General features: G+C 39.3%; 1 protein-coding gene across 4 annotated transcripts in view; it reads left to right on the top strand.

Moving 5' to 3' along the window:
- DAB1 (DAB adaptor protein 1) overlaps positions 1 to 25,136 on the top strand; it is a 111,521-nt gene that overhangs the window by 48,113 nt on the left and 38,272 nt on the right. For all 4 annotated transcript variants that reach the window (XM_029084025.1, XM_010164019.2, XM_029084026.1 and 1 more), the window contains exons 2-3: positions 3,671 to 3,810; positions 6,146 to 6,244. In XM_029084025.1, coding sequence (XP_028939858.1) covers positions 3,671 to 3,810; positions 6,146 to 6,244 — 239 coding nt within the window. The remainder of the gene's footprint in view (positions 1 to 3,670; positions 3,811 to 6,145; positions 6,245 to 25,136) is intronic.

Genomic DNA, 25,136 nt, shown 5'->3' with positions numbered 1-25,136 from the left:
GAAGTTAAAAAAAGTTTTCATACAAAAATCTAATTCAGGATCATTTTACAATGACCTAGGTGGTGCTAGTCCTCTGATGAAGAATACTAGGCAGATCCCTACCTGTACAGAGTATGGTGGACAACTGAGATAGGCATCAGCTGCTCACCTTGTGTAGTTTTGGCAGCTGTGGTCTTCTCTACAGTGTTGAAATCGTAAAATGAGTTCTCAGGAAACATATGTTGTGGAAGAAGTGCTTGTCATTAAACACGTGCTTCTAATTTTGCTGTAGATTATGGCATAGCAAGTATTTGAGACCTCAACCTTCAATTTTCCATAAAATCTTCGTAGTTGGTTTATGAATGTCCCCTTCCTGCCCTTGAGATGTTATTTGCAGTTTGAGGAAGGCAGGCTGAGAGCGAAAGCCTCAAGATGCAGCTTCTCGTTATTCAAATAAAACTGAGCTCCAGCAGTAATCACAGCCCTGGATCCAGGATAATCCTCCCTCCCACAGGCTGGAACCGAGCAAGTGTGGTGGCAGGGGCTGGCTGGAGAGCTGAGCGTGACAACGGGTCTCCCCTGACAAAGGCAGGACCTGCGAAGAAGAAAAGATTGACTCTGCTTGTTACATGGAAAGAAAGAGGCAGCACTTTCCCTGGGTGGGTTTCTGGCATGGGCACAGCTCTCTGGTTTAGTGGTTTAATGTTAACCCTCACCCTCCTCCAAAGCTTAAGAAGAATTACAGCCTTGTGACTCAGGCATCTCTTATTTATGCAGTTTCAAACACAGGAAGAACCTTGTTCAAAAATTGATGTTAAAAAAACCTCAAAACTTTCTTATTTTAATGGTGAGGTGTTTGTGGGAGTGTGGACCATCTCCCTTAGCACTGTCTACTGTGCAAATGAATTATCACCCCATATAACATCACCCCCACCTTATGAGTGCTATAAAATCAACCATACCAACAGTGTTTGCCATGTGGTAATTTTCCAAGCAGGTAGAAAGTTTTTTCACTGCTGATTACAGCACCAAAATTTGGAAATATGGCATGAACATAGGCTGGGGGAGACTGGATGTGTGCTGAGAAATGGTGACTGTTGCAGATGGCTGATTTGTAATAGAGGGCAATGTGTGTGTGCATTCTCTATGCTTTTTTCATGGGACATATGCTCTAGGGTTTTACGGATGAATTTGTAGTCTCTGCTAATTTGCAGTTTCCATCGCAGTTTAAAATATCTACATCATTTTCAGGTTGATGATTTTTCCCAGTCATTTATCCCAAAAGCACTTTATCCTTCTTAATCTGGGTCATAACTGACATGGGACTTGTGCGTAAGCAAACAAAGCCATAAGTTGTATTTGAATGGGCTGCTAATGTCAGGATTTTAGTTACTTACAGCAAAATAAATCAGAGGTTGGAATATGTATAAATGTTCAAATAACAGATTAATGCAAGATCGTTATCGTGACTTGGACCCAGGAAACACTCTTGAACTTTTACATGCTCGTGCTATTAGCTAACAGCTGCCTTTGGCTATAACAAAGGCGTAAGGTTGAAAATTGTCGGCAAGAAAGCTGTTGGAATTGGATTTTATTTACTGCAAATCAACAGGGTATCTTTGCAAGTAGAAAAGACATATGGAAGAGTCCGCTGTTATTGTTGTACTTTGCCGTTTCTCCAGATGTTTTCCCACTCTGGAGCTGAAAGTGGAAAATGGTTTTTCATTATTTTTAGCTGATGGTGCCAACATCTGCCTTGGTGTTTCCCTGAGGAAATTCCCTGATATTAGCACTACTTTGAGTTTCTTAAATTTTTTTAAAATAAAATGTAAGAACATGAAGTTTCAACCCTCTGTTTAAGTCTTTTTGGGGGAGCAGGACTGAAAAATGAATCAAGGGAAACAGTTGAGTGGCCACTGAACTATCGCAGCTTACACTTAATCAGCTGCCTTGTTTTTAAGAGTCTATAAATGAGGCATTAAAACATTGGTCTGAGCTGATATTTTTAATTGAAATAAATAGTCGTGTGCTCAAACACACTTGAAGATCTCAATAAGCTTAAAACAGCTCTATTTTTTAACATACATTTAGTTCATCATTAGTTTGCACTGAGGACTGTGCTGTACTCCTGAGGAAGGAGAACCAAATTTGGAAGTACTTTTTGTTGATCATGTATGCTCTTTAGTTTTTCCTATAATGGTATTGTAAAAATTTCAGTTCCATAGCTTTGAATCTAGTTTATTCACCCACTTGATGGGTGTGTAACACTAGCAAAGTTGACCCAAATGTTGACTGCTGAAAAAGGTGCTTTTAAAAGAAATGCAAAACAAAGTAACTTTTTCCCCCAAAAGCTTCTGTACTTCTGCTTACCAAGAACTAGCTGCACAGAAGCAGATTGTATTATTTTTTCTGTGCTTTAATCTGACTTTTCAAATAGGAACGAGCTTTCAAAAACATTTGGGTCAAAAGTCTCAAATATAGATGTCTAATATAGGTGTCTAATGCTAGATGGCTCATTTATAGCAGGCTCTAGCTCTTTGTTCATTTTTTACAATAGCTAGAGAAGGATCAGGCAGAATCTCTGACTAGAGCTCCTCGGTGGTAATAGTATAATTTTTAGCAGTATCAGTCCACGTTTAGGCAAGTTTTCTGGTGGAATCTGTTAGGTCTGAGAAAATTCATATTCTTTAAGATTTCACTTCCTTGCTTCTTTGTGCCTTGGACGTTTGTTCGGTTATTTGTTCAGTTGCAATTATTTACAGTTCACTGCTGGGGTTTTTTTGAGATCCTAGCAAGAAATTCCACAGACAGCTGCAAAATATATCTTTAATCAATTTTAAGAAGATTGATTCCCTAACTAACATCTTTCTTCCAGCTAAGACACAGTATAAACTCTTCTGCAGATACTCAGGAAAAAAGTCTTCCTGACAAAACTGTTTCTTTCATGGATTGCTGTAGTGTTATCCCTGTGTGGTTCAGGCCAGTCTGACTGATCATTGTAATTTATATACATCTGCCCTATCAGTACTGTGCTATCTTACTCCCTGATTGCTTTTTTATTAAGAAACATCTTGTGCCATTTTTTAAACTTCTCAGGGTGAGCCTGTGCGAACTGATGTTGCTGGTGTATGTTTTTTCTGTGTATGTCTCGTAAGCAGAAAGAATAGAACAAGAAGACAGTATTTCTTGGGGGGTTTTTAGAGCAGCAGTATTCTATAGGCAAATAACATCATTTGTTTTTTCATCATTAAAATGGTAATAGTGTAAATATTGCTGATGCAGTTAGATAAGTCAGTGTATGAGGAAATAGTGGCGTATTTCTGTTCGCGTTTTGTCTGCAGAATGAACAATTCTCAAGTGTATTGGGATTAAAACAACCCATACAGATGAGAAGTTTTCAGATCCATGAGGTCTGATTCAGGCTTATCTCTTATTTCTGTAAAACTAATTTGTGTGCAAATTTTGTGCAGAAGATTTTGTATGGCAACAATTCCACTGTGAATTCATTTGAGGTAGTAAGGCCAAAAGGTTTTATTGAACTAATACTTTTCTTCTAATTGTATTCAAATGTTCACATGGTTAGCTGTTCAGGTAGGAGTTAAATCCAATTTGCCACTTAATTGCGAGTATTTATTCATTTATTTTCCTTTGCACTCACACAAATTTCCTTGTTTCTCTTATGTCTTTTCAGGTCAGGATCGCAGTGAAGCCACTTTAATAAAGAGGTTTAAAGGTGACGGTGTCCGATACAAAGCAAAGCTGATTGGGATAGATGAGGTTTCTGCCGCACGAGGAGACAAGTTATGCCAAGACTCCATGATGAAGCTCAAGGTGCAGTGGAACTTTTAATGTTTAATATTATGGAGTCAAGGGGAGCAAATTGCAGCTTGAACTTTTACTCATTCTCCTTTCATGACACTGATTCACACTTTGGTTAATAATGTATTGAAATCAGTCAATTTTACATGAACTCCTGGGTGGTATTGCTTATCCATTTAATTTTAATACATTATCTCGGAGTTCAGTAGTGACTCGTGATTGACACCACTGCAATTTGTCCACAAATTATAAACAACACATCTGCAAATTGAATAATTTTATTATGCAAAAGGGGAGGTAAACCACTATGAAGAAAAATGGTGTGTCAGAACATTTTATATGGCAGTGCTAATCAACTACAGCCCTTCCTTTGAGCCTTATCTCCTGCTGGGACAGGTAGGAGGGGGTGAGTGACATTGTGGGGTGTAGGTAGCCAGATATAGAGGGGAACTCGTGTCCTCACTGGGAGGATAATATTTTGCACCTGTAATGACAGGATTGATGGGTTAAAAAATCAGGACGCAGTGCACTGAGAGGACAGAGCTTAATAAAGAGGAGTCCCCAGAGTTTGGGGGAAAAAAATGCAGCAGTGACAAAAGTAGATTTTGAGTAGACTGCAAATTTAAGTAGATGGAGTCTGAAAGCACCAGCGGTGTAGGAGCACGGGCTTTCTGGAGCGTGGACTTTCTGGAGCATGCTAGACATCTTTCTCTGGCTCTGTGTTTTCTTACAACCCTCAGAGAGCTCTCTATAGGAAGCATCCTTTATGTGGCCATGGGCAATATGGAAGAGCTGGAGTGGTTGAGAAGGAAGGATAGGTTGTGTTTTTCTTGGTGCAAGCATTGGCCATTGGCTTCCCACCTGCACTGCAGAGTTACCAGTTAGGTCCTTCCAGTCCTCTCCCCAGCACTCTGCCAAGAGAGCTGATGGATTTCCCATTAATATTTTTTTCAGGAGGAGAGTCACTAAATAGTATCTGCTACACTACCAACCAGCAGGGTTCCAGTCCCAAGGAACTGGGAAGAATATATGGTTATTCATGAATAAATAGCAAAGGGTGACATGCATCTTACGGTTCAACAGTCTAAAAGCAAGATCTGGTAGATAATTTACAAGTCAATTATGAACATTTTATGGCAAGCAAAAACTAAACTGTTCTAAAAGGTGCACTGTTGATTTATCACATCTGCCACAATATTCCTATCTGTTTTAATTGTATACTGGATATTTCTCATCATTTCATAGCTCCTAGAAGCCATTTAGGAGAGATGTCACTGTTCTGCTGCACAAGCCTTTTTGTCTGTCTCCTCCATGGATTGCCATTTCTGCATCTCCCAGATGGCTGATACCTGTTTGCAAAGTGGCGAGATTGATCTAAACAGGACGACTGAAACTATTAAGGGAAGGGAGCATTGGAAATTAATTTTTGTAAGGCAGCGTAGCATGAAGTTGTGGGATCTGGAAACTTCGTTTCTAACAACATGAGTTTTAAGACCAGGCATAAAGGTTTGGGGTAACTTTAGACAAATTACTCAATTTTTTCTCTTTAATTTTCATGTCTATGTAATGAGAACAATGACCTCATAAAAGTCTTAAAACATAAGTTTGTGGTTGTTAAAACATATTGAAATTGTAGAGCACCAGAGAAAGGCTAAATATTTTCATGTATTTACTAGGGCAATTGATTACATTTCATCTTAGTACAGTGTTACTGGTCAGGACAGGTTCCTGAGAAGGTGAAAATAGAAGTTACTATTATACTGTGAGAAAATTATACGTGAGATGCATATCAGCAAGTTCATTTATGAAGTAAAAGCCTGGATCTGGAAGAAAACTAAGACTCAATACCAGTTTTTTACAGCAGAGGTGTAGTTTGATTGTGCAAAGAATATTCTTCTATAAAAAACTCATCTTGCTTATTCCACATAAGTGTGCCAATGAAGTAAGTGAAAGTTGTTGACATTTTTTTCCTCTGCTGCTTCTTGGGTTTTTTCCTTGGGGGGGGGGGAAGAAAAAAAAAAAAAAAAAGAAAACAAAGCAGCTTGTAGGTGGGAAAAGTGCTAGAAATGACCTTCAGCTTCCATGAAAACAAATTTCATAAATTTCATGGAGGATTAGGTAGTGCAGGGGTTGGAAGTGGGAGCACATTTGAAATGCTCTCTGGGTAGCGTAAAGAGATGTGATACCTCGAAAAAAGGGAGGAAGCCAGAATAAGAGGGGGACTGTTCCTGGAAAGCCCTTCAGTTTTCCTAGAAAAGTGGTGAATTGTCCCCAAGGAAATCTTTGTGCTCTTCTGTGGCCCATGGAAGAGTAATGAAACCAGACAAACTGTTCTTTGTTTCAACAGGGAATTGTTGCTGCGGCTCGTTCGAAAGGAGAACATAAACAAAAGATCTTCTTAACAGTCTCCTTTGGGGGAATCAAAATCTTCGATGAAAAGACAGGGGTAAGTAAAATAATCATGTGATGGAACAAAATTGAATCTTTCCATGGATGTTTCTTTAAAAGCATTTCCTGGCTGGGCAGTAGTACCTCACCAGCGTAAGCACACATGCAGCATCTGTCAAGCTCTATAAAGGTTTATCATGTATCAGAACAAGCCTTCAGATGACTGAGGTGTAAAGTGTAGCATGGGGACATGGTTTATTGTAAAGCCTTGTCCTGGATACTTCTGCAGAACCACTTACTTGAGTACACAGATGCTCCTGATGTGCATAAACACTCACAGCTCTGAGTCCAGAAAGCGGCAAGAAGGGATTTGTTTTCCTTCTGCCAGATAAAGAATGGCTTATTGGAAATACCAGCCCACTGTTTGCAGAAGACTTTCAGCAGTCCATGGTACAGTCTGGTATCTGTGCCCATATGGGTTTTCTCATCCAGCCTGAGCCCAGCTGCACCAGTCCTCTGGATGCTGCTTAAGGCTCCTCAGCAGTACCAAGTGACTTTTGAGAGTCTGATGACAAGGGATTAGGATTAGAGTCTAGGATTGTCTTGGATTGAGCCCCTTGTGGGAAGCTGAGGGGAAGAAAACAAGCTGGAACAGGGAGCTGTGGACAACTCCAGGAGAGTGAAGCTTATTTTCCCAACTGATAACTTGAGATAGAGAGGAAGGACACTGGGAGCTGGGGAGCTCCTGGGAGCAGCAGACACTTGTCTGGGATTGCCTGGGAGATGTCGTGAAGGAATCCTAAGAAATTCTGTCAGGTCCATAATTCTACATGTCCATAGTCATAGTCACCATCATGCGATACAGTCCTGTTAACAGCAATGACTGTCTTCTGTCAGGTATGTAGTAACCATAAAAATCAGTGTTTTTGTTTCATCAACAGTAGAAAAGGTATATATTGTATGGAATTGGAGATAAAAGATACCTGAAAGTTTGAGGTTGCTGTTTGAGGCTGCCAAGCAGCAACTCATCCCATAGCACCTGGTCAAAGAAATTGCAGGAAATTTCCATGCCTTATGCAATTCGTGCCACAGAAATGCCATGTTTGATTTTTTTAAATTGCTCTAAAAGCAGAAAACTAAGCAAAACATTATACTACTTAGATATAAAGCAACAACACACAAACTGTTTTAATCCTAATTAAGAAGATTTTACAGCAGTTTAAGCTCTGCCTTGAATTTTAAAAAGCTCTTGATTTAATCTTTTGAAAGATTAACTATTAACTTGATGCCAGAAATAAAACCCTACTGATGATAGATGAAATTATCTTTGCCAGTTAATTTATATTATTAGAAAATCAATGTCATTGAGCTCACTGATACGTAATACAAGTAGTTAGTAATGAAAAGCTCATTTGGAATGTGTTGTGTACAGCATATGTAAAGTGTTCATACAAAAGCAATGTTTAAGGGAACAGAACAGAGGGTAATACACCAAACAGTATGGTAATATTTTGTTTTTCTTTTTCATCTGCAAATTGCACTGAGGCCACAGTTACTTTCCTAAGACTCAAGTCTTTTTTTTTGGGAAAATAAAGAAGAGAGAGAAACTTGTCCTGTGGCACTTGTCACTGAATGTTTCACAAATACAGGATTTCTTTTCCTAAAATAAAGAGGGAAAAAGCAGTGCATTTGTAAACAAAGGTGTGGTTGAGCCAAATTGCCTTTCCTGCAGCCTCCTGCATGCTCTTCTGTCTGCAACTAGTGAGATGGAGACATGAGAACAAGTCGCCTTCATTTCATAACTTTGACACCCTATACTCTAAATCTGACATAACTATATCATCTGTATAGTAGCCCTGTCACTCACTCACTAAGGCTTAGACCGAAACCTTTAAATCCACCTCCCAGATGTCTGCCCCTGAGCTGCCACAGTGATGGACAGGAGTATTGAGTTGTCCTTCTTGAGAAAGGACTGTGACAGAGGGATGTGAGGAGCTTTCGACATCAATTTTTATACTTTTTTTTTAAAGCAGGAGAATCATGCTTTCCATGCCAAGCTTTTGAAGCAGGGGTGCATGAAATCCTCTGCCAGTTCTTCACAGCCACCATCCCTTTGGCTTTTTCCCCAGCTTGGGACTCTCTGTGTCTCACAGTTTCATGACTGTCTCTGGGCTTTCTGAGCCTGAGCAGGAGCTCTACTGAGGTGAGGTGCTTTCAGCAGCACAAGGGGCAAATATTTAGGGGTGGTGCACTGTGTCTCATCCATGCAGCTTCGGCTTGTTGTGCAAAGCTAAGAGATGTCCTAGTAGTAAATAATACTGTCTGTGTGGTCTCAGGTTGATGTCTGTGTGCTGAAGTCACCCTCAAAGAAACCAGCATTGCTGCTATAATGTGGAACTTCCTATAAGGCAAAATAATGATGTTTCAATTAGGTGATGCAGGACACTGATAATCCCATTCTTGATTTAGAAGCAACAAGGAAAATCCCACAAACTGGCAAAAGTAGGAATGTACAATTGCTCTCGCCTGACTCTTTTGATGGGAAATCCATTCTAAACTTAAAAGAGTTTATGAAGCTTGGAGACTGATGTTTACATTTGTGCAACAGGGAAAAATATATGCCCTTAATAGGGACCAGCCTGGATAATCGTGCATTTCCTTTCTCCCCCTTGGACTGCTTTCTCCCTTAGTTGTGTTTCCATGATTTTGGAATTACCAAAAGGGTATTTTGGGCCACAGTGCTCATTTATTGTGTATTCATAAAAGTTATTTACCTCTCCAGAGTGTTGTTTCTTAATTTTTATCATTGGCTGCTGCTATCATTTATTCCACGATGGCAGTCTGATGTGATAGAAAAGAGAAAAAATAGTCTGAAAAAATGTAGGCTTCTGTATGTTTAGTATCTTGTAGGCTACTATTGGATTTTAATTTATCACAATAAAAAATCAATTTGTAGCTCAAAACTGGCAAATTTTTTAAAATTGGCAATGTCATAGCTGACTTCATACAGATGATTTAGGGGAATTGCTCCATAATTCATTACAGATGAAGGGCTATAGTTGGGTTACTACTGAAAATGATAAGCAAGGTTTTTTTCCCCCTGTACTTTATAGCTCTCTCTGATGTGTTCCAGACCTAATATTCATCAAAAAATATTGATTTTAATAATGGTATTATTCCAGCCATCAGGAATTCTGCCCTTTGAGTAAATTTATCCATGAAGGAGATTAGGTTGAAGGTGGAATATCATTTGGGAAAAAATTATCTCACCAAGAAAAATAGAAGAAGCATTTGTTGTGAGTTTGCACTGTAGATGTGATACAATTTAGTTCATCTATAGAACTGCAATAGAAATAATAACACTCCTCTCTTATATTTCAGCATTCTATTTCATGGATTAATCTAAATAGGTCCCTTCATACCACTTTTCAAATATTTGTCAATATATTTAGAACGTGATGGAAGGACCACGCTTAGCAGCGCTCACCCTGTCGCCCTGTAGTGTAGATTTACTGTTCTATAGACTCACTCATCTGCTGGAGGAGCCCGCTCACATAGGCAGAACGACACAAAATCTGCTGCTGCTAAAGTCCCACCATTAACTGTGTAATGCAAAATTGTGTTTAATTTGACTAAGAGGATGTTCTCCTGTTGTATGCCAAAAATTATCAGTATACATGGGGTTTGACCCTGTTTTTTTTCTCATAAATGTACCTTTTTTTGTCTGTTGTCATATGTTGGTCATCCATCCTCCTTGCCTTCTCCAGAACATGTTTGCCAAATATATATACACCTCGCCTGAAGGAAATAACTTTTATTTTTATTAATATTTATTACTATTTTTATTACTATTAACCTAAAAAGTCTACCACAATTACTACTTAAGCCAGACTTTTTCTGCCCAGTGCCACTTCAGAGATTTCATAGCTGCATATTGTTAAAATAATTTTTGACCATTTGTCTTTCATACTCTCCCTGCACCCTGGTGACAACTCAAGACATCATCTTTCAAACACAGCACAGCACCAGGTGAAATGTGTTCTTCATTGGTAAACTTACACGAGAGTTCTATATTTTCAAAAGCATCATCTATAGAGGGCAAAAATGCAAATAGTTGCACGATGCTATTTAATATTCTCCTTTGCAGAGTGGAACTCAGTGGTTAATGTGTTCCTTAGAAAGTCATAAAATACATAGCTCTCAATGTAGTAGAATATGCAAAATTTTTAAAGGACCATCTTTGTTCATTAGCTATTTATGAGTATTATTTTGTTAATCACACACATCAGGCTATCTCCCCGTGATAACTTAGTCATGCTTCATTAGACCTGCATGACTAATATGGCCTCCATAAGGAGGCTATAATTGTCTCATTGTTTATTTATGTAACAATAAATCTTTGTTTACTGTAAGTTACTTTGCAAAAATGTATTTAAAAATACTAATTCAGCTCTATAAAATACTTGGGAAAACATTTCTACGTTCCTGTAATGAGGTATACTTTTAAACTCATGTTCTTTCTAATTGCAAAATCCTGTTGACTTTAATGGAAAACGCAGATACTGAGAAAGAGAAATAAGATGAAAGCAAAGAAATTACTATTTTACTTTAAGGAAAGAATTATTTCTGTTAAAATAAAATTTTGTATCAACTCATGGATATGCAAATTGCCAGAATATACTGCAATATATATATATATATATATATCTTTATGAACTATTGTAGATGAAATAGTTATCTAAACTCTATGGTTTTCTGAAAAGCTTGATAGACCTGTATCAGGATCTTGTTTATTTGTGAGGAATGCCCTAAACAGATGGATTGTAATGCAGTTTATGAAGGTGATAGCCATTTCACCAATTTTTCTTATTCTTTCCTATGCAGCACCCCAAGAGGCAGTTTCATTTGCATTGTCTGTTATATACTTTGGAGGGATTGGCCAGTCTTTCAGAGGTGTTGACCCTTATCTTTATCAAAATACAGGGCTCAACACAGCCTGTGGGTTTGTATAATTTCTAGGAATACCGTAAATATCTGATTGGGTTACACTATTCAGAGAAGTATTGCAGTGTGTTACTCATGTTTTATGAATTTAATCTGTAGTGATTTTCTTCAGGCTGTCAGTATGAAATCCAGGAATGAAAATTGTATAAATAAATAAATAATGTTGACTATTTATTCTTATTCTAGTTATCCATCCCTTTCTCTAACCTTTATTACTTTGGGAGGATTATGTGACTCTCATGCAGAGCAGGGTTTACCTACCTCAGAAGGTGTTACTCTGTGAATAACACCTCCCTGTTTTGTGGAAGGGGGACCAGACCTTACCTGTAGTGTTTTGTACAAAAAATATAATTTACCTTTTCATGCTGACCCAGAACTAGTGATTGTGCTTCTGCTGTAACTCTTTATGATGTCCAATAAATAACACCTGTGGTGGGTGGTTATAGTCCTAATGGCCTCAGATTGTTCTCTTCCAGTGAGATAATGTTATGGCAGTGATATGGTCTAGCCACTGTTTTATATGTCTACATCTTGCCCATCTTCCTGACATTTTAAGCTCTCTTGACCTTATAATGCACAGATTTTCCAAAGTTGTTGCTAAGGCTTCTGTAAAGCGTTTTCCAGCTTGTTCTGAGACTTATCAGGTTTGTGCTGATAACCCCTGGATTTGCTGCTCTTCTTCATTTGAAGTGAATGATAGTGTTAATTATGCTGATAGATTGCTAACAGGACAGCTAAACTTGGCTGAAAGAAAGTTTTAGCAAGATTAAAATTCTCACTGTTGGCAGAAGATACCTCATTTAAAAATGTACCAAAGGTACTTCTTGATTTTACTGGAAATCTGTTGGTTCTGGCATCTTTGACCAGAAATGGAGGTACGATTATGGATCTGTAGTTTTTCCTTGAGGCACATGTGCTGGAGCAGATGAAATGTCAAACTGTCAAGTCTCTATCACTGAGCGTCTCTGAATATTTAAAAATAGACATTAAAGAAGGAATTAATTTTATCTGATCTCTACTTGCTCTGCAGTGAGTGGGAGAGATGGTGTGATGAGTTCACTGAATTTTCATGTTGGCCAGGGAGATCATCAATGGTCTCTACCTGGACCTCCTTCCAGCTCCAGGCCTGAATCCCCCAGGGGTTTTGTCTTCTTCCTTTCTTTAGCACTTCATTAGCATCATTAACTTACTAGCTGCTGTTGAGTAAAGTCCTTCCTCCTGGCTTCCCTGACTCCTCATCCCTGGGTTTTACCCTTGTGTTTCTATTTTCTCTTTCTCTGCAGTTTTCACCTGGGATTTCCCAGGTGCTCTCTGTCCTTGATCTTTTTCTTTTCCTGCTATGACTTACTTCATTTGCAAATATAAATTTAGTTATTGTGTCAAACCAAATGATGCCAGCCCAGTCTCCTTCTGTTCAAATCTTGACCTGTCTCTGCTAGCCCTCTCCTTACACGTTTAGTCACGAGTTCAGGCTTAATGTGGCTAAACCAGACCTTTTAATCCTGACTCCCAAAGGTCTCTCTCTGACCTTGTTTTCGGAGTGCTGAGGGAAATATCAGCATCATCTATTATTCAGCCCTGTAAACTCAGCAGCCTTTTAGACTCAGCCTTGTTTTCGATTGTCACATCCAGTGTAACACCAGATCTTGCAGATTCTTCCTAACTGCTCTGAAATCCAGCATTTATTGTCGTACTTGCAGTTAAAACACAGTCCTGCCTCTCTTCATCTTGTGTCTCAATTGTTATCCTTTTCTTTGTCCTTGACAAATGTGACTTTTATTTTTGAGATCCATCGTGACTGTCAAGATTGCTGTCTCAGCTTATTCTTTTGATCATGTCACACTTCTCTTTGTATTCCTATGCTGAATCTGCCTTCTCTGCTTTATCAACCTCTAGCCTAACTTTTTTCCCTAAGCTCTTCATGGCTGTCTTTACTCTTCATCCATGTTCAAGGAGCCATTCCACAGTACCTACTTTCATCATTAATTTATTTGGTTTTCAAATAAATGACGCTGAGCCTCTTCCCATCCTGCCCATTGTACTTTGGAGGAATTCTTTGCACATATTCATGCAAAACCAACCTTTTTTCTTTTTTTTTTTCCCCTTCAAATCCCTCCTTAAAACACTCCCATGCTAGAAACTTGCTAATGGTGCTGAGGTTGCTGGTACCCTCTAATCATGGTTTGTCATGCAGAACTCACTGTTGTCATTTGCCTGGGATGAGGACAGCCCATATAGTGGCTTGTAGATCCAGCCCATGAAATCATTCTTCTGGCTGTCAGTTGTTTCTGTGGTGGCCTTGCAGAGGTGTGGCTTGGGGAATGGTTGCACAGGTCAGATCAACCGTGCCTTCTACTGTGTCAGCCTGGCATTTCAGGGGTGAGCCACCTGCAGTGAACTCACCTGGGAGGAAGGTGCAGAGCAGTGGAGGACATCTGCCAGGGCAGCGAGTGAAGGACTTCTTTGTGCCCAAGGGTTTATGAGGAGGAGCTATAGCAGACGTGCATCTCAAAGATGTTCCAAGGGGCATCTGGCCCTTAGCTTTCAATGCTTCGAATTAAAATATAAACTCTGTAGGATTACTTTTAATTATTTAATTTTAAAAAATTAGAATTATGTGTTTATAGGAACTTTTTGTAAGAAATGTTGGGTCTTGGACCATGCAGAGAGCTTCCAAGGGTTGCAGTGATCAAATATTACATAATAACAATAAAGAGCATACTGAAAACCAAAAACCAGCAAAGTCAAATTCTACATGTACATTTGTAAATGGTGACAGGGACTGTACAGGGTTCATAGCGGGATTGTTCATTATTCACTTTAAAGGATGATTATAACTAACTGTGTAGAAAACTTTGGTTTTAAAGTAGCTGGTTACCCTACTTCTATAAAAGAATTATAAAATCGACCAGAGCAAAACCAATGCAATTCAATCATTTTTAAAGGCTCAGGGTTTTTTTATCAACTCTCACCCACATGAGTGGGAAAAAATAGGAGATTAAAATTAAAGTAGCTTAAAAATTTTGCCTATGGCCTTTCTTATGCATTATGGGAGCTGTATGCATCATCCACAGCTTCTGCCTGCGAAAGATCCCTCTGGCTGACTGGGAGTCTTGCTCTGTTGCTTGGCAGTTTCCTGTCTTTCTGCTTGTAAATATGAATAGTAAGACATGGCATTTACTGTTCTACATGCAATAAATATATCTAATTAGAATACAGCAGAGTAGGGGACTTAAAAACCCCATGTGTTAATCTTAAAAGGTATTTGTAGTCTTCTGATACTTCAAAGGGGAAACAATAACACATTTCCTAGATAACATTTGACAGTTAGCAAAATGTAAATGTCAGAAGAACCTACTTCCATAATTACATCCCATATTGACTATTGTAATCCATTTCTTACTGGCCTTCCAAACTACACCCTGGACAGTTGGGATGGTTCTGACTGCTCCACTGGGATTTTTAATAGCCACGAGCTCATAGAGATACATTGTATAGATGCCCAGTTTGCTGTGTGAAGATTGTAAAAGCCTTATGTATTATGACAGTTTTGTCACTGTGAAAAAAAAGATCCCAAAGGCAAAACTCGGGGTGAAGTCTTGAGTGTTTCGGGATCAGGAGCTTCGTTTGGAACCTTACATTTTTCCTCCTAACGGCACACAGAGGAAGGCTGAAGTTTCTGTCCTTCCTCTCATCTGTAAATGCTCTGATCTACAGCTGAGTTCAACCTTCTTGTAGTGAGTACCTGCAGGAACTGCCTTGTAATATTTCTGACACTAATTGGTATGAAGATAAAATGAAACTATTCCAGATGTTTTATCCAAACTGAAATAAGTTGTGGGAATTTGTTGTAGTTGTATTTTTCAGTGTGAAAAGGGTAAAAATTGGATGGCTTTCAAAAAGGCAGAAAATGAGATTTAGTGACTTTAGTGATGGTCTCATTTGGCTGTATATGGCCTCCTGTTGTTTAATCCAAGCACCCCAGGATGGATGTAAGAAAGGGAGGTGCTGTTACATATGTCATGTGTTATGGAATGAGGAACCTCACTATATGCATATTCCCGATTGCCATTTGGCTTCCATTGCATGTGAGGGTTGTATCTGTCTATAGAGCTGTTGTAGTAAAAATTACTACATCAACACTTTGATATTGTTTAGCTTTAATGTTTGGTATGCTTAAGCAGAATTTGGGGTGAATTTTACTAAAAACTTGAAAATCAACTTTTAGTTATTAAAATGTTTGTTCTTATGGATCCTTTTATATAGTGGAGCTGCACTGTGTCCCTCCAGTGAGGTATTGTCCTGCAGCAGAGTTATATTGGGGGTTTTTTGCCTATAATAACTAACCTTTTGTGGTTCAGATAAATAAATTAGGATATGAAAGCTACATTGTAGTCCCACTGACTCCAGTTGTGATTTTGCCTTATAGAAGAACAGCCAAACTGCAGAGCTGCTTGGGGCAGTGGAGTTGTTCACAAGTACTGATATTTTTAGGCCAGGCTAATGCATTAACTAGAAAAATGAAAGAAAAAAACACCAGAAAAAAAATTCAGGCCAATTTTCAGTACACACAGAGTTATAATGGCTGGATTTCAGGCTGCCAGGAAAGGATTTAACAAGAGAAATGCTGACATAATAGTAGTGCAGGCAGCTAGATGTACTGAAACCTCCCTGGAGAGCAGTGGGGGACCTTCAGCAGGTGCCTTAACAGAAAGTTATGTCCCCCTTTGAGATCTGCTGTTCCTTCCTCTTGGAGATGGCTGGGAAGCATTATGCCCCAGGTGTGCTGGTGATTTTCCTTCCTATTCAGTGAGTGCATTTTATCTGGTAGGCTGCTCTGCAATTTCCCGTTTGCCCTGGTAATAGCAATGCTGCCGACGATGCCGCTGAATTCCTGTGCTAACTTGTAGGCTGGTTAACCTCCCCTGTTGCTGGGGTCAGATGGAAGGGAGACAAATGACCTTTGCTGTCAGTGTAATGGGAGAAGGAAACTACAGGAAGGTTTACTTTTATAAAGTTACCTGGAGTTTGCAGGATGTTCATGATAGATCTCTATTGGCAATAAAATCAGTGGATGATGTTCTGCTCTCAGAAACACGTTTGTGTTTACAGGAAAGTTGGCAAGAGCTTTGTTTGGTCTGATAGTCCAGGGAGACGAGTAAATGGCTTTTCTTCTACTTAGTCTATGTAATAAGTGTCCTTGTGGAAGCAGAAGAGGAGGAAAGACAGTGGTTTCCACTCTTTGCTCTCATTTGTCAACAGTTCCCCAACACAAATACCTGCTTTTATCCCTGTCTTTTAGTGGAATGAGTAATAAATGTCAGATACCAGTAGATCTTTGCTTAATATATAAATAACTGTTCATAAAAGTTGTCTTCCTAAATGAAGTAATCGTACCCATAACCTTTCTGGTTTATGCACTGTGTGCTCAGCGTGCAGGCAGCCATGTGTTGCGGAGCCTAAGGGCTGGAACAGCATCTCCCATTGTGCTACCCAGCACCTGGTGGTAATCATGGAATTATTAACGTGTCCCTAAATTGTAGCACTCCTCTGGAAAAGCAGCATTTAATGGACTGTAGCTATCTCTGCTGTTAATACCTTTTAATCCTTTGTGGTTCCCATCCTAATTCTGCATCATTTTACTCCCAGTGAAGCAAGCAGCAACATTCCTGCAGACTTTAAAGGGAGCGTTGTGAAATAGGTGAGGTAGAGCACTAATTAATTCGAGTGCCTTGACATTTAAAGCAAATGAGAAGTCTGGGTTTCTGAAAATATTGCATATGGCTCCTAGCCCCTGTTCTGCATAGCTCTGAGTAGTTTTTTTTCTTTTTAGGTAGTCAAAATATGGATCTGGATCCAATTTTTTTGATTGTGTCTTTGCTTTTAAAAAGGCTGAGTTGGTTTGTAAAAGGTTTTATAGCCTTATGGGATCTTTAATTAACCAAATGTGCTCCTGGGAAAGATAGAGGAATTTGGAAGTATTGTAAAGTGTAAAGCACTTGAGAGTGCAACCTGTACATGCATAAGGCTTAGTGCTGAGCAGTGCTGAGATAGAAGTAATGAGGAAATTCAGTTTTGATTAGGTGAAGTAGAAGATATGCTATGCACAGAAGTTGCAAAGGGTGAGGGAGAACTAAAGCAAAAAGTGGTAGAAAACAAGTCAGCATCCATTCAGCAAAGCTATGAAAGGCTCCACTACGTGTATTTAAGTACAAGGTGAGGGCAGCACTGCCTGACAGCTTTTCTGAAAGGCAGACCCTGTGTGAAAACCACTGCCGGGACAGAAAAGCGGAGGGAGAGGACAGCACGTGTTGTTGAACCGTGCTCTCTGCTGGGCCATGTCTGTGGGCAGACTGTTTAATCAAAGTTTGCTTTTGGAGATTTCAATTAACAGGAGAAAACTAAACCCAAACAATCAACCTGCTGTCCATGAAAGTGAGCAGGGAAGAAGCAACTCTGGGCATTAAAATGTGCAGATGGAGCTTTAGGGCACCCTTTGGAAGGTCTTCAAGTTCTTTAATCTTTTTTAGAATCTCTTTGAAGTTTACCTTTTACATTTTATTTTATTCTTATCTTAGGTCTCAAGTACTGCATACGCTCATTGTGTTGCTACAGATGCTTTATATCCTAGGTCAAATGTCTATTGCAGGACCTGAACAAATGAAAGAGTGACACATTTATGGGATTATCTGAAAATTGTTACGATGCTCCATGATTGTACACCTCCAGTTACAGAATCGTCTTGAGATCTTGCTGTATTGATAAGAGATTGTTCTTTAGTCTTTTCAAACAGTCAGTCATAGCCTCACAGGCCAGTTCTGCATTGGGAAGAGTATCCAGCAGCTCAGACATCTCTCCTGGGAACCAGGAGGATTTGTCGTTATAATGTGTTTTGGAAAATGTAATAATAGAGAAGGGTGACCCCAGGATGAAAGGCTTACCTGTTCATGGTATAGAAAAGGGAAACTAATGTTTCTCACATGCAAACCGAAGCCTGCAGTGGGGGACATTCCAGGATGTCTCCTTTACTTGTATATTTATATGCTCACCACTAGAAAATTAAACCTTAAGAAAGGAAGAGTTGAGCTGAGAGGATTTTGTCCAGTTCTGTACTTTGCCACTGGAAACCAGTCTGTTGTTGTGGAACACCGGTAGGATTTCTTGCTTGTATGCTTTGGTTTATTTCTGATTATGAAATCACTTTTGCATTTGAAAGATGTAAAACATTGTGTGGTGTGAACTTCTCAACTTGTTTTGCTTTAATTTTCAGTTGGCTCGTGAACATGGCATAGTGGTCATACATAGTTTGTGAATTTGTAGAGTCTTTTTCTATTCTTATTTTTCTCTGTACATGTACTTTCCCTCAGCCCCCTTTAAAGTCTTATTAAATTGGTATGAGTATCTGCAAGACAGATAAATATAAAATAACCTCTTGTCCTTTTCCTCTTTTCCAGAGAAGTTTTTAATGTTGTGGAGGTAGATTTATGGTTAAAGAAAGTTGCTGTTTGATGGCTATCCATTGCAACTTAAATTTTAGTACAAGTGGAGTTTTTGTGATCTTTCCCAGCTCTGCTTTATCGGGTTTGCATAACAAATCCAGAGGATCAGAGGCTGGTTTTCACTGATTAGCTTTTCAAATCGCAAGCTACAAGAAGAGGGTGGACCATAATGCTTACTGAATTTGAAGCAGTTAAGATTGGAGACAGTTAATGCCAAAAATTAGCTGCAAAGCTCCTAGGAGTTGTATGAAGAAATTTCTTGTGCTGTTCATGTAAATCAAAAGAATTTCGGGAGGCGAGGAATATTGGTGTGAAGGAACAAAAGAACCTTGTAAAAGTAGGGGCTACTCAAGAGACATTCGCGGGCTGTAAAGATGAATGCAGTAAAAATATCGAGAGGTTCAGTGGTACTGTAACAAACTGACTGTCTCATTACTGAATATTGTGCTCCCTCAAATTCCAGATTTAATCAATAAGGGTCGGATAGATGTGTTACAGCCCAAATCAATACCCTCGGATAGATGTGCTACAGCCCTGGAAACCCAGCAGTGGCCACTGGGCAGCTGCCATTCCAAAGAATAAAATAATATTTTTATAGACAAATACTGTTCCTTGTACACCACCACCACTGAAAGAGTGAGATGGCAAGGTAAAGCAATGTATTGTAGTCTATAGGTGGTCCCATACAGTTGCAGTATAGGACCATATTGCATTACTGAGCTAATTGTGGCCTAGTGGGGCCACAGACTTTGGTGTCAAGGATTAGATTTACTGCTTGTTGGTATCCCTGTGCAAATCCTTCTTTGTTTTAACCATCCTGATAAAACAATGACTGTTTCTGATTAAAAAAAAAAAAAAAAAAAAAAGTATGAGGCTCATGGGAGGTCCAACGAATTTACCGCAGCAAGTTTGTTTTTCCAAGGTTCTATGAAAATGTTACCATGCCCTTTAGGATTTTCTTTGTCCTGGAACAATATTTGCAAGTAGATATTTAAAATATAACTTGGGATTAATAGTAGTTGGACAAGGGTTTTATATTTAGCTAGCTACTTTCACTCTTGATGCAATAAAAAACTGAAAAGCCTTTCAAGTGAAGATACAAAACCGACCATGTGTGCTTTCCAGTTCTGTTTTGTTCCTTTCAGAAGTTCATATTTCTAATAAATGTATCTTCTGCCTGAGCAACTTAGCATTTGCTTCCTAAGACAATGAACAATAACTAAATTCATATCTGTTCTTTGTCAGACATTATTACAAATTATGAGAGCCAGACAGAAGTTTATTACCTCAGTGGTGTTCTCTTTCACAAATTAGGTTCTTGGAACATCCAGCTAGCTCAATATCTTAGATCCATTCATCACAATTAGACTGCTGTGCTGGCAAAGTTAAGTCCTGCTAACTTAATTGATTCCTGGTATACGGTCTCTGGTGAGGACAACTCCAGGCCAGTCGAGAGCACCACTGCACGTGCCTGTCGCAGGAGGCACAAACAAGGATGCTCGCCTTTGCTTTCTTAAGAATTTACTGCTCTTGCTCCCCGGGTAAGATAGAAGCTGTAGCAGGATACTTTTTTCATCAAGCAAAAGGAATTTTAAGGATTAATTCAGATTTTAGCTGAGGCTGAAGTACCCTTTTAAGCTATTTTCCTGAGTCCCACCAAACAGGCTCCTACCTTAGGTACTTTCACTAAGTGCTTGCCTTTATATAGGATGAATTGGAGTGTATGGATTGAGCTTAGTCTAGCACTCCACTTGAAGACTTGCTTATGCTTACACATACAGTTATGTTCACTGACTTTCATCCTTCCTGACTCAGCTTCACATTGCCGTGTAAGCTTGGAAAGTCACATAATCTGTTTTTTGCTTCAGTCTCCTCAGTTGCAGGAAGAAAATGGCTCTTAAGAGTTTATTATTATTATTGTTATTAAATGGAAATTAAATTTACACATATTTTGGGTGCTTTGCTGTGTCACAGACAGACTGCTGACCCCCTGGAGGGACTGAGTCTGTGATAACTGAGACTAAATCTGTCTTGATTCTTTTCTTTATCAGCACCATATTTTATGTGCCCCTTTGTGATACACAGACCAAGCTTTGATCTGCATATAATCTGAAAGTGCGCTTTTCGTGCCAAGTGTTTTTATTGCAAAGCTTGTGCACTGAAACGCCTTTTAGAAGTTGGCACGTGGAAAAGTCTTTCCTTAGGTTATTGTCTGCAAAATCAGTGTGTGTGGAAGAAGCACAGGGATTAGACAGATTTATTTTTTTCTCATTGTGAAGACATGCTTAGAGGCTGCCTTTAAAGTCCCTTCAGGCTTGGAGGACACTCCGGAGGTTACATTTTCCTTTTCTACTCCTATTCTTGGGTTTTTTTGCAGACAAAAAGTCCATAACCTATTGCTCAGCTCAATCTCTGTGAGTGGCTTTGGGTCAGAAAGATTCAGGTTTGAACCATTCCTTTAGGCTGTGTAGTACATGGAACATGTTCAGTCTCCTTCAACAGAAGGGTTCAGTTCTCACTCCATGGTAGTATGTCCAGTTTATTCTCTTTTGTGATCAAAACTAGTCATCTTGGACAGTGTCTGGAAATGCTTCCCAATACTGAAATCTCCATAACTGCAGGAGATTTCTAGTGGGTTTTGCTTTTCAGGTATTCACGTGATACATTTATTTTTGAAAGCTGAATTGAAATGATACTTTGTTCCAAGACTGCTTGTTGTTCTAATAGGAATTCAGTATTTTGATAATTTGCTTAGCTTAAACTGTAATAGATTCTTGCTTATTCAAATGTGATAGAAGCAAATAGAGAGGAATAGAAATGCAGAGGATGCTTGGGCCACGTCTGTCACCCACATCCCAGTATCGATAGCATGGAAATTACAACGGTGGAGCTGTCAGTTGATAGCACCTACCTGAAAATGGGCTCACTGTTTAGTTATTCAAGGTGAAAGGCTGTGCGACTTAAATCCCTGTGAAACTTGTCCTTATAGATATAATATTGTGTGGTACATGCTTCCTGCTTTCAGTGGGGCAGCTTTTATAGGAGCCTTTGCAGCTTGCAGGATATTTTTTGTTGTGGCTCTTAACACTGTGCCCCAGGCTCCACTAAATAGACAACCTCATTAAAAGAGAAATAGCGATAGTAAAGCTGTGACTTTCTCATGCCATCTAACTCACATATTTGACATGATTGCTGGACCCTCCAAGTACTTAATTGATTGACTTAATTGATTTAGTGGCACTGGAGGCTACAGCATGGAAATAAAGGGGCAAGATGAGGATAAGGGGTGAAAAAATTTATGATAGGTGCCAAGCAGCCTGGGGGAAATTAGAAATGCTACAGATCTCAGAGGCAGCTAAATCAATTCAGTGTGATGTACAGAGAGCAACCTGGGGGAACAGGGGAAGCAGGGGATAGAATGGAGGAAAGGAGAGAAAATAATGGCTAGTGGGAGAGACCGGAGCAAACTGAAGGGGAAGAGGGAAAACAGCAGCCTTGGTGGAGGTGGGTGTTTTGGATTCCTTTAAGTTTAACACTAGGAGAAAACTTTATAACACATGAATAATATAATTGTGACATCATGTTTAACCTTAAAAGAAGGACTCGTGCATCACAAGACTTAGTTATCCGGTTTGAGATTTTATCTGTGCTTGCATTTAAAATCCTCAACATTTGCAACAGTGACTAAAGTCACAAGATACCTAAAATAATTTGGAGGCTATGTACAGTGGAGTTTTTTAACAACTGAAGCTTAAATGTTAAAATTATTTTCTAATCTCTGCAATATTTAATTGACTGTATTGAACCATAATACAAATTAAGTCTTCTCTATAATTTATTCTGTCATATTCCAGCCCTCCAAAACAATTTGATACCTCACTTATGAATTGGTAAATGGCTCGTAGCAGTGCTGAGCAAAGATACAGTAAAAACATCAAACTGTGTGATGGGATCCATCAACATGTGTATACAGGGGTGTCATAAACATCCCTGAGTTATGAAATACTTCTTTTATGTGCTTCTGACCCACTAGAGACAGGATTAAGTCATGGTAAAGACTGGAAGATGTTAAAAAAAAAAAAAGACTGGGGAGAGAGAAGGTCAGATCAGCTTGTGAATATTAACTGTTGAACACTGACCAGCAGTTCTGCTATAAGAAATTTTAGATGGCTTTTGTTTTATTTCCTTGTAGGACTGTTCACATCGAGTATCAAGGGGGTGGCTGCATGTGAGCAGTTAAAAACTGAGGGATAAAGATGACATTTCTATTGGTTGGTCTCATTTTATAGGACAGAGTAATCTGTGTGAATGCACTAGACACAAATCTACCCAAAACATGCAAAGACCGTGTATTTATAGATAGCCCCAATTGTAAGTCTTTGTTGGATGGCTGGATGATGTGGTGTTTCTCCTCATGCTGTCCCTTCTGCTGTCCTTTCCTCTTGTGCGTGTCTCACTGCTGTGATGGGCTGTGCAGGGTGCTAGGCAGGCTGCTTCCTTAAAACAAAGGTTTACAAAAAGGATGCAGTTCTGATCCTGAATTTTATGGTGGTAAATCTCTACTGGCTGCAACAGGAGTCTCAGTCCTGCTTTATGATGAGCAAAGAATCAGACACTCGTTAAATCATATTTGGAATAAAGTGTTGGAATGTGTAGAAAGGACACATGAGATGAATCGAGGGCTGTGGAAGCACAGGTTTGAAGGAGTGATATCTACATTTGAGTACAGATGTGTGGATGCTGTTAAAGGAGAAGCCACTGCCTGAGCATTCACACCCCATCCGAGGAGCCACACACACACCAGCCAAGACTTTAACTGCTGGGACCAGGGTCCCTTCGCAGTGGGCAGCTCCAGTGAGCTGATGGGTGCCCCTCTCCACTCCTCACTCACACACACTTGCTCTCAGGCAATTCTTCCTCCTTCAGGCTCGACCCTGTGTTTCCTGTAGCAGAGTCTCAGGCATTGAATCTTATAAGAAAAAAATATTTTATTCAGATAGCACTGTCAGAAAAACCAGCTCAAGCTGCGTGCCACTGGAGAGAGATCCCAGGCAAAGAAATCCCTGGACAATCACACCCTTACAAGCTGTGCACCCACCCTTCGCATGCTCTTCATGCACCTTTATGGTCCAGTGGTGATTTCTGGTCTGGAGTCTTCTAACACCTTATTGGATTCTTTCTCTGTCTCCAGGCAGGGATTTAACTGTTCTTATCTTGCCGAGTTACAGCTTCTGCTGACAGTTGTAGCCTCCTTATCTTCTGGTTTGTGCTTCTTGTGCACCTGCACGCTGGTGGAACATGGGGAACTAAAAAGTCCTGGACTTGGGATAAACACCACTCAACAAGAAGCAGAACATCAGTGTGTTATCAACATTATTCTCATACTAAATCCCAAACACAGCACTGTACCAGCTATTGAGAAGGAAACTATCACTATCCCAGCCGAAAGGCGATCTAGGTGAAAGCTCACAGCTTGCAGCCTAAGGCGTCGGCAGATCTAGCTGCTAAGCAAGGCTATTAATCCCAACAATTCTTAACAATGCAACATTGCATTTCATGTGTATGTTCCAACTCAGTATCCCTCAAACAAATGAAAAACTCTTACTAAATGCTCCATACATTAAGATATGTGAAAGGATAATGTTGCAGTCACCTTTACTTAATTGGTACATCTATTGATACAGTATGTAAAATATCATAACCATTAAAAATGTAATGATTTTCGAACAGTTAATGAGGGTTCCCAAATAAATTGGAGTGTCTCCATCTGCTGTCTTACATTGTGGGTGATACTTTTCTATGGTACAATGATCTTCAAATTTAATTCCATGAGGAAGGAATCTGATCACAGTTTAATTTCAGTGCAAAACGCCATCTCGCAATCAATAAAGCAACGTCAAAGAACTTTGATTTAATAGGAGCCAGAGATAACGTTCCCTGTCATATGCAGAATAGAGAGATGGGAACATTTCATTTCATTGTAACAGATAGCATGCAACTTGGTTTTCAGAAAAACCTAATAAATCAATATCGCTGTGTTATCTAAGTAAGATCCCATCATTAATTTTAAACGCTTAACACGTTGGGAGAGTCTGAAGTGCACCTTCAGCTTCACCGCGTTCAGCCTGGAGTCAATGGCAACACTTCCATTTTCCTACGAGCAAGCAATCTTGATCTTGGGAATTTAGGAGTCATTTACTGTGAAATGAAAATGAAACATGTCCAGTCTTTTGTTTTATATGTAGTCATCTGTCTCTTGTGTGCTGCCTCTCCTTTTATATTTCAATCTGTGTTTTACAGAAGTCTCATCACTTGTCACTTGCCCTGCACGCGCTCTGCCTTTTTGCTTCTACACACACGCATCCTCTCCAGTTTTGAATTTTAAGATGTTTTTTTTTTTAAACTAAAAATAACTGGTTGTTTAGAGATTGCCTGGATACCATGCTG

This window comes from Antrostomus carolinensis, unplaced genomic scaffold (assembly GCF_000700745.2).
Source record: "Antrostomus carolinensis isolate BGI_N321 unplaced genomic scaffold, ASM70074v2 scaffold12903, whole genome shotgun sequence".
NCBI lineage: Eukaryota > Metazoa > Chordata > Aves > Caprimulgiformes > Caprimulgidae > Antrostomus > Antrostomus carolinensis.
This window is presented reverse-complemented; position numbering and strand designations above follow the sequence as displayed.